General features: G+C 42.2%; 1 protein-coding gene across 1 annotated transcript in view; it reads right to left on the bottom strand.

The window, feature by feature from the left end:
* Positions 1-381: 381 nt before the first annotated feature.
* Positions 382-10,803, bottom strand: part of LOC120043686 (relaxin receptor 2-like) — a 35,829-nt gene continuing 25,407 nt past the window's right edge. Inside the window, exons 10-16 of the mRNA XM_038988239.1 lie at positions 4,046-4,117; positions 2,988-3,059; positions 2,822-2,893; positions 1,971-2,200; positions 1,411-1,821; positions 715-927; positions 382-578 (exon numbers count right to left, since the gene is read on the bottom strand). Coding sequence (XP_038844167.1) covers positions 382-578; positions 715-927; positions 1,411-1,821; positions 1,971-2,200; positions 2,822-2,893; positions 2,988-3,059; positions 4,046-4,117 — 1,267 coding nt within the window. The remainder of the gene's footprint in view (positions 579-714; positions 928-1,410; positions 1,822-1,970; positions 2,201-2,821; positions 2,894-2,987; positions 3,060-4,045; positions 4,118-10,803) is intronic.

Here is a 10,803-nt window from a genome sequence, read left to right as displayed (position 1 = left end):
ATATCAATTGTATATGCAAAATAATTTGTGATTCTGCACATCTGTGTTTACAATAACTGTATTCACACAAAACATTTGTTAATAAATTGGTTCGCAGAAAACATGTTCTCTTGCTGGTAAAGAATGATTACAAGAATACATCTCTCCCCCTATCAAATAAGGACATGGGTAGCCAACCCTCCTCCTGGAGAGCCTCTCAGTATGCAGGCTTTGCTCAAGCCCTGCTCAAACACACTGATCCTACTTATCAGAAGCTTAGCCAGATCTTGATGTTTTAAATTTAGTGTGTTCCAGAAGAGCTGGAAAAAAAGCCTGCATACCCAGGCAGTAGCTCTCCAAGAGGACTGTTGGCCAGCTCCCTGACTGAGAGGGTCCTTTTCGTTAAGGGGGAGCGCTGGGGTTCTGGTAAACTTCAGATACTTTTTGGGATGTTTCCCTGAGCCCAGCCTGTTTGCACTTGGCCTTCAAGCAGAGTTTGAGTTTCTCCTGGAAGGAGCTGGCAGTGATGGTGTATAGAATGGGGTTTAGGGCACTATTGATGGGCAGGATGAAGATCACCACCCATAGAACGATCGTTCCTGGAGGACAGGGAGGAAGAGGAGGAGGAGAGGGTGGAGGAGGAGCCGGAGGAAGAGGACGAAGAGTTCACAAAGATTAAACATAATGATAGCAATTTAATTGTAGTAATCATGTAACCACATGTATCTGGTTTACCTGCTATTTCCACTCGTAAAAGGGAGAGGATCTTTAGGATGAATATAGGTGTCCAACACATGGCATCTGTGAAAACGATGAAGAAAAACCTCTTGGCTATAGAGACCTCCTTGTTGTAGACAGACTGTCTTGCTGTCTTGGCTGTTTTCTGTACGGAGTAAAACATGCTGGTGTAGGAGAAGACGATCATGATGAATGCAAAGAGATTCAATCCTGAAAGACAAAATGTGAAAAGCATGCTTTCATTACACTTTACAATATACCCGTCTTAACATATGTATTGAATAAAACAAAATTATGACAGTAAAACCACAATTTGCGTAAAGGTATTGCATAATTTGCTGAAATTTGGTATCTATCGTTTCTCATGGAAATTTGAACTGATTGGAACTGACTATAACTAATTGGTATATAATACGTCTAGCTGAGATCTAAGATGATAATGATGAGATTATAAACCCTTTTTTTCATGGCAGTTTCATGTCGCCCCAGGGAAATACATGGAACACAATCCAAGGCCTGTGCAATTCCAACCTCATCTTATATTATCCCCATTATCTTGTTGATTCACCACCATCAGAGCTGATTCCTATCCCAGTGAGCACAATACATTTTCAAACAAAAGGACACATTTTCAACCAAAAATATGTATTTTCAGCGTATTTCTTTATGTGCTTAGACGAATGTTCCTCTTACCCAGAAATATTCCAGTGGAGTAGCATCGGGCCCCTGGTTTCTCCATCTCATCTGAGTGAAGTGGAAAACACACTCCATTCCTGCCGTAGTAATTCCCGAACGTCTGCTTGTCCCATAAGGGAATGACGGCAATAATGAAACCCAGGACCCAGATGAAGATGAGATAGCAGAGCGTCTGTTTACGTCCGGCTCTGTAGTTGTGGAAGGGGAACACAATGCACAGGTACTTCTCCAGAGTCATGTAGGTCAGAAGCATGACTGACACCTCAGTGGACAGCATGGCCAGACAGCCAATCAACTGGCACTGCAGGCTCTCCATCCACAGCTGGGCATGTCTGTTGTACTCTCCACAGTACTTGATGTCAAACGCACCGATGAAGAACAGATAGACTCCCATGAGGCAGTCAGCACCTAACAGATATAGCATGGATTTCAGGGATCTTAGTAAGTATACTTTGTTATGAGAGGAGTTTTATGAATCTCAATAAATAATGAGTTACCTAAGTACAAGGTAATGAGAAGTGATTGCTGCCCTCGTTGTGGTGAGGTATTCTACTCACAGCACAGTGATATGATGGCCATGGTGTGGTGCTGGTTTTCAGATGCAATGCAAGACCTCAGGCAGATCACAAAAATGTTGCCGAAGCAGATGATGAAGGCCACCACCCACACAAAAACACGAAGGATGATGTTCGCAAGAAGATTCTCAAATGTTGAAATTCCGTCAGTGTTTGGCTTGCAACTTCGCACATTAGGAGAGTAGCCACAGTATTCAAATTTCTTAAAATAACTGGGTCAGGAAAAAGATACAAAAAATATCACAATTAATCACCTTCGAACAAACTTCTGAAGTTTTACTTTTATCTTGATATGTTTGACAGTTTATGAAGAGAGATTAACTAACAAATGGATACAGTTATACAGAGTCCTAAACTGCCCTCTAACTAGGCTTTGGTGCTTTATATGCAGTGTGGACCTGACCTGTGGTGACTAAACTTTATTGTTGATTAAACATGATTTGTAGTAACAATACCTCACTGTACACCAAGCAATACAACTGTTAGGAGTCCATTTACTGTATAATGGCCTAATTAAGCCTGTATAAACTGCTAACAAGTCGCTGATCCACTAATTTGTAAGTAGCTTAACAAACACTTTTAAAAAGTCCTGTATTATGCATGCACAAGAAGCCATGAATTCATTACTTGTTGGTAGGTAATTGGCAATGAATGTTTAGACATTTACGCATGCTATATTTATTCCGTGTTTTTACCCTGCAAAGTAAGCTTATAACACACTATTAAATGAATTAAATCCCAATTAGAAGCTTCTACATGCTTACTGTTTATACAGTATGAAATAAAATGTTGTTGACATAAGAATAATAAATGAAGACAGAGTATATACTCACATATGGGACAAGTTGCTAAGAGAGCGAAACATCTGAATACTGATGTTTGGTATTTCAACCTCCTCTATACTCCTGAGGGGAGCAAAAACGTTACTCTTTCTCCAATTCCCTAAAGCTAGTAGACCATGACACATAAGTACTGTATGAAATAAAAACTATTACTTACAGGGATTGCAAATTGACAAACATGTCAAACTGATCATCATAGATATGAGTTAGAGGGTTATTTGAGATGTTCCTGAGAGAAGAGGGGGGACATCAATACAGAGCAGATAATATCACTTTGATTTATCACCCCTGTCTCTGTGGTCAACATGGCCTCAAGGCCAGGTTGATGGAAGACTCATTGAACAGTAAAGTTAATAAACTGCAACTCAACAATATAAAGTTAGCATTTCTCCTACTTGATCGTACAAAGTGGATCAAACGCTTTCAGGAAATCCATTCTAAGTAACAATAACATCTTTCAAAATAGTATATACACTGAGTACACAAAACATTAAGAACACCTGCTCTTTCTGACATAGACTGACCAGGTGAATCCAGGTGAAAGCTATGATCCCTTATTGATGTCACTTGTTAAATCCACTTCAATCAGTTTAGATGAAGGGGAGGAGACAGGTTAAAGAAAGATTTTTAAGCTTTGAGACAATTGAGACATGGATTGTGTGTGTGCTATTCAGAGAGTGAATGGGAAAGACAAAAGATTAAAGTGGCTTTGAAAGGGTTGGCAGGTAGCCTAATGGTTAAGCACGTTGGGCAAGTGACTGAAAGGTTGCTGGTTTGAATCCCTGAGACCTGGTTTGAATCTATGTGCCCTTGAGCAAGGCATTTAACCCTAATTCCCCTGGATAAGAGCATCTGCTGAAAGACTAAAATGTAAATGGGTATGGTAGTAGGTGTCAGGCGCACCGGTTTATGTCAAGAACTGCAACGCTGCTGGGTTTTTCATGCTTAATAGTTTCCCGTGTGTATCAAGAATGGTCCACCACCCAAAGGACATCCAGCCAACTTGACACAACTGTGGGAAGCATTTGAGTCAACATGGGCCAGCATCCCTGTGGAATGCTTTCGACACCTTGTAGAGTCCATGCCCCGATGATTTGAGGCTGTTCTGAGGGTAAAAGCAGGGGGTGCAACTCAATATTTGGAAGGTGTTTTTAATGTTTGGTATACTCAGGGTATATTAGGGCTAGGATTCAAATAGCAATTGGATATACTCACAACTGTTTTAGGTTTAGAAGATTTCTAAACATAGTTGAGGAGAACTCCTCAAATTTGTTTACAGATATGTCCCTGGAATGATAAAAAAATATTTTCAACAATGAAATACATTACTGTATTTGGACATTTTACAACATTATTTGACCCATATAATGTTGTGTTAAGTAGAGTTAACTCACAGGTCTATCAGGTTTGGCATTCCAAAAAATATTCCCTCCTCAATGGTTTGTACTCTGTTTTTTCGAAGAGCCCTGCAAAATAAATGTCCCTGTAAGTGGTAATTGTTATTCAAGAACCTACTAACTAGACCAATTACATGACTTGAATAGTAGTAGGGCCTGCAATAATTTACATACACTGCTTGTTAGATTTTATTTGGAGTTGAATCTGGATAGTAGGTATATCCTAAAGAAATTGGGTACTAATTTACATAAAAGCAAAACAAATTCTTTCCTCCCACTAATACCTATCAAACTCAATTTGATGTGTTGCTACTCATCCCTCACCAGAGGAAATCCAGTCCAGCCTCAATAATCGCACATCGAATGTGGATCAAGTGTTCAAGTGTTCGTCTGCTGGTTCGGCCACTGTGTTTTAGGGACCACTCAAAATTTTTCACCTGATTCTGCAATTAAAATTGGTGCGCACTCTGCAAATTACATTTAGAGGTGATAAGTACTCTCCACCAGCACACGCTATTGGTGTCTGGGCACTTCTCAAATGCATACTCCGTGTGTACGTATTTTGAAGCAGGCATCGATGCAAGCTTAATGGAAAGTATGCACAGAAATATGATGCAACCACGTAAAAATCAATGGCAGATATTATTTGAGCGGAAGCGAGAGAAAATACACTCTGACTTCGGAAAAAAATGTTGCCTATTCACGTCTTATATGTTGCCTGACAACAATATTTTATCTTGATGTGTTAATAAATACAGTTTATTAGGAATGTATTCAGACCTGTTAACTTTTTCCACATTTTGTTATGTTACAGCCTTATTCTAAAATTGATAAAAAATGAATTTTTCTTCCTCAATCTACACAAAATACCACATAATGACAAAGCAAAAACAAGTTTTTGGAAATGTTTGCAAATGCAAATGCAAAAAAACAAAACAAATGGATACATCATATTTACATAAGTATTCAGACCCTTTACTCAGTACTTTGTTGAAGCACCTTTGGTAGCGATTACGGCCTTGAGTCTTCTCGCTACAAGCTTGGCACACCTGTTTTTGGGGAGTTTCTCCCATTCTTCTCTGCAGATCCACTCAAGCTGTCAGGTTGGATGGGGATCGTTGCTGCACAGCTATTTTCAGGTCTCTCCAGAGAAGTTCGATCGGGTTCAAGTCCAGGCTAAGGCTAGGCCACTCAAGGACATTCAGAGACTTGTCCCGAAGCCACCCTTGCGTTGTATTGGCTGTGTGCTTAGGGTCGTTGCCCTGTTGGATGGTGATCCTTCGATCAGTCTGAGGTCCTGAGTGCTCTACAGAGGGATTTCATCAAGGATCTCTCTGTACTTTGCTCCGTTCATCTTTCCCTCGATCTTGACTAGTCTCCCAGTCCCTGCCACTGAAAAACATTGCCACAGCATGATGCTGCCATCACCATGCTTCACCGTAGAGATGGTATTGGCCAGATGATGAGCGGTGCTTTGTTTCCTCCAGAAGTGATGCTTGGCATTCAGGCCAAAGAGTATTGCTTTCATCAGACCAGAGAATCTTGTTTCTCATGGTCTGAGAGTCCTTTAGGTGCCTTTTGGCAAACTCCAAGCAGGCTTCCATGTGAGGAGTGGCTTCTGTCTGGCCACTCTACCATAAAGGCCTGATTGGTAGAGTGCTGCAGAGATGGTTGTCCTTCTGGAAGGTTCTCCCATCTCCACAGAAGAACTCTGGAGCCCTGTCAGATTGACCATAGGGTTCTTGCTCATCTCCCTGACCAAGGCCCTTCTCCCCTGATTGCTCAGTTTGGCCGGGCGGCCAGGTCAAGGAAGAGTCTTTGTGGTTCCAAAATTTTCCATTTAAGAATGATGGAGGCCACTGTGTTATTTGTAACCTTCAATGCTGCAGAAATGTTTTGGTACCCTTTCCCAGATCTGTGCCTCGACACAATCCTGTCTCGGAACTCTACGGACAATTCCTTCGACCCCATGGCTTGGTTTTTCTCTGACATGTGCTGTAAACTGTGGGGCTTTATATAGACAGACGCAATCGCAATCACACTGCACACTGCCCTAACCCATCTGGACAAGAGGAATACCTATGTAAGAATGCTGTCTCGACCCCGCCCTGTGCAACTGGGTCCTGGACTTTCTGACGGGACGCCCCCAGGTGGTGAGAGTAGGAAACAACATCTCCACCCCGCTGACCCTCAACACTGGGGCCCCACCACCCATGACTGTGTGGCCATGTACGCCTCCAACTCAATCATCAAGTTTGCAGACGACACTACAGTGGTAGGCTTGATTACCAACAACGACGAGACGGCCTACAGGGAGGAGGTGAGGGTCCTCGGAGTGTGGTGTCAGGAAAATAACCTCACACTCAACGTCAACAAACAAAGGAGATGATCGTGGACTTCAGGAAACAGCAGAGGGAGCACCCCCCTATCCACATCGACGGGACAGTAGTGGAGAAGGTGGAAAGTTTTAAGTTCTTCGGCGTACACATCACAGACAAACTGAATTGGTCCACCCACACAGACAGCGTTGTGAAGAAGACACAACAGCACCTCTTCAACCTCAGGAGGCTGAAGATATTCGACTTGTCACCAAAAGCACTCACAAACTTCTACAGATGTACAATCGAGAGCATCCTGTCGGGCTGTATCACCGCCTGGTACGGCAACTACTCCGCCCACAACACTAAGGCTCTCCAGAGGGTAGTGAGGTCTGCACAACGCATCACCGGGGGCAAACTACCTGCCCTCCAGGACACCTACACCACCCGATGTCACAGGAAGGCCAAAAAGATCATCAAGGACAACAACCACCTGAGCCACTAACTGTTCACCCCGCTATCATCCAGAAGGCGAGGTCAGTACAGGTGCATCAAAGCTGGGACCGAGAGACTGAAAAACAGCTTCTATCTCAAGGCCATCAGACTGTTAAACAGCCATCACTAACATTGAGTGGCTGCTGCCAACATACTGACTCAAATCTCTAGCCACTTAATAATTAAAAATTGTATGTAATAAATGTATCACTAGTCACTTTAAACAATGCCACTTTATATAATGTATACATATCCTACATTACTCATCTCATATGTATATACTGTACTCTATACCATCTACTGCATCTTGCCTATGCCGTTCGGCCATCGCTCATCCATATATTTATATGTACCTATTCTTTTCCATTCCTTTACACTTGTGTTAATAAGGTAGTTGTTGTGAAATTGTTAGATTACTTGTTAGATATTACTGCATGGTCGGAACTAGAAGCACAAGCATTTCCCTACACTCGCACTAACATCTGCTAACCATGTGTATGTGACCAATAGAATTTGATTTGATGTGTGCATTTCCAAATCATGTCCAATCAATTGAATTTACCACAGGTGGACTCCAATCAAGTTTTAGAAACATCTCAAGGATGATCAATGGAAACAGGATGCACCTGAGCTCAATGTCGAGTCTCATAGCAAAGGTTCTGAATACTTATGTAAATAAGGTATCTGTTTTTTATAATATATATACATTTGCAAGCATTTCTAAAAACCTGTTTTCACTTTGTCATTATGGGTATTGTGTGTAGATTGATGAGGAAAATGTCTTATTTAATCTATTTTAGAATAAGGCTGTAACGTAACAAAATGTGGAAAAAGTGAAGGGGTCTGAATACTTTCCGTATGCACTATACAGTCGTGGCCAAAAGTTTTGAGAATGGCACAAATATAAGTTTTCACAAAGTCTGCTGCTTCAGTGTCTTTAGATATTTTTGTCAGGTGTTACTATGGAATACTGAAGTATAATTGCAAGCATTTCATAAGTGTCAAAGGCTTTTATTGACAATTACATGAAGTTGATGCAAAGAGTCAATATTTGCAGTGTTGACCCTTCTTTTCAAGACCTCTGCAATCCGCCCTGGCATGCTGTCAATTAACTTCTGGGCCACATCCTGACTGATGGTAGCCCATTCTTGCATAGTCAATGCTTGGAGTTTGTCAGAATTTGTGGGGTTTTGTTTGTCCACCCGCCTCTTGAGGATTGACCACAAGTTCTCAATGGGATTAAGGTCTGGGGAGTTTCCTGGCCATGGACCCAAAATATTGATGTTTTGTTCCCCGAGCCACTTAGTTGTCACTTTTGCCTTATGGCAAGGTGCTCCATCATGCTGGAAAAGGCATTGTTCGTCACCAAACTGTTCCTGGATGGTTGGGAGAAGTTGCTCTCGGAGGATGTGTTGGTACCATTCTTTATTCATGGCTGTTTTCTTAGGCAAAATTGTGAGTGAGCCCATTCCCTTGGCTGAGAAGCAACCCCACACATGAATGGTCTCAGGATGCTTTACTGTTGGCATGACACAGGACTGATGGTAGCGCTCACCTTGTCTTCTCTGGACAAGCTTTTTTCCGGATGCCCCAGACAATCGGAAAGGGGATTCATCAGAGAAAATGACTTTACCCCAGCAGTCCAATCCCTGTACCTTTTGCAGAATATCAGTCTGTCCCTGATGTTTTTCCTGTAGAGAAGTGGCTTCTTTGCTGCCCTTCTTGACACCAGGCCATCCTCCTAAAGTTTTCGCCTCACTGTGCGTGCAGATGCACTCACACCTGCCTGCTGCCATTCTTGAGCAAGCTCTGTACTGGTGGTGCCCCGATCCCGCAGCTGAATCAACTTTAGGAGACGGTCCTGGCGCTTGCTGGACTTTCTTGGGCGCCCTGAAGCCTTCTTCACAACAGTTGAACCACTCTCCTTGAAGTTCTTGATGATCCGATAAATGGTTGATTTAGGTGCAATCTTACTGGCAGCAATATCCTTGCCTGTGAATCCCTTTTTGTGCAAAGCAATGATGACGGCACGTGTTTCCTTGCAGGTAACCATGATTGACAGAGGAAGAACAATGATTCCAAGCACCACCCTCCTTTTGAAGCTTCCAGTCTGTTATTCGAACTCAATCAGCATGACAGAGTGATCTCCAGCCTTGTCCTCATCAACACTCACACCTGTGTTAACGAGAGAATCACTGACATGATGTCAGCTGGTCCTTTTGTGGCAGGGCTGAAATGCAGTGGAAATGTTTTTGGGGGATTCAGTTCATTTGCATGCAAAGAGGGACTTTGCAATTAATTGCAATTCATCTGATCACTCTTCATAACATTCTGGAGTATATGTAAATTGCCATCATACAAACTGAGGCAGCAGACTTTGTGAAAATTAATATTTGTGTCATTCTCAAAGCTTTTGGCCACGACTGTACATGCTGTGTTCATTTTGGCATGTTTACCTGCCATCGCAAACCCATAATATGTCAATAGGGCAAACTGGATAGGTACTACTGTTAGCTAGCCAGATAGCCAATAAAGAATTATCAGCTAGCTAGCTACCCACAAATAATTGACGTCTACCCATTAGTTTTAGATCATTTTTGCCTGTTCATCTGTCTGGTTAGCTACCTTAATACGATTCATATACAGCTAGCTTGTGGCGAAATCCTGCACGAAGCCTTCACCGTGCGCTGCCAATTTAAGAGGGCATCAGCAGTCAGAAAGGATAAAATAAAGATAGCTCTTCTGGCTCTCTGGGAGGGAGTTTTCGGCTAGCGCGGGAGTTTGATCAGGGTGTTCAATGCTGCAGAAGTCTTGTTTATTTTCAGCGTGCTGAGTTTGTAAAGTGTTTAACTCGATCATCGGTGTTACCGCTCTAGACCGTGGTTGCTATCTTTTGGGACCACACCAGTTATTGATCGCATGGATTAGTAGCAACATTGTTTGCGAAGCTTTGACATACAAACAAACAAACCATCAGACAGACAGACAGTGTAACGGCAAGCCTGAAGTCAATAGCTAAGATCCTCTCTCTCTCTCTCTCATCTCTTTATCGCTCCAGTGCTTTTCACTGCAGCAGACTTTCTTTTTTTCAATGTGCTTCCCTTTGATGTTCAGTGTCGCTGGACTATTATTGCCCTGCCAGAAGTATTTGGGTTGACATTTTACTTAAAAGGGAGGTTACTTGCAAGTTTGTGTATTGTTATTTGAACTGTATTGAGGTGGTGTGGTACTAATTACATATGGCCGAGAAGATTTTTTACATTTTATGGCCTTTGTTTTGTCTATGAACACCCACACATTCATACCCTCTGCACTCCTCCACTAGGAGTTAATACAGATTATTGCAAATCCTCTAATGTTAATGACTGGGTTCTGTCTTGTAAATTGTTTATATGAAGTTGCCGTTCAATTGCTCTGCCATTATTATTGGTTGGGTTACCCCTGTGCTGGGATGTGTGTTTTTATATGGTGTGTCTTATCTTTTCTCTCCACTGGCTATCTGGCAAACAGGCTACACTATAGGCAGTCTCTTCTGCTGATGTGTGTGGGTCTGGTAGTGGTACTCTCTCTATCCTACTCTTTTCCTTTCGGCAGGGTTAATGCCTGCCTGGCACCCGAACAAAATCTTTATCTTTACCTCTCTCTAACAATCCCGCTACAGAATTGAACAATCCCACTACAAGCTGATAGTTATGAAGTAAAACGTTTGCTTTGTGTATCTTGTTTTGTCTCTATTGCCATTGTCCTGGTTGGAAGAAGGTTC

Source organism: Salvelinus namaycush, chromosome 3 (genome assembly GCF_016432855.1).
Source record: "Salvelinus namaycush isolate Seneca chromosome 3, SaNama_1.0, whole genome shotgun sequence".
Classification (NCBI taxonomy): Eukaryota; Metazoa; Chordata; class Actinopteri; order Salmoniformes; family Salmonidae; genus Salvelinus; species Salvelinus namaycush.
This window is presented reverse-complemented; position numbering and strand designations above follow the sequence as displayed.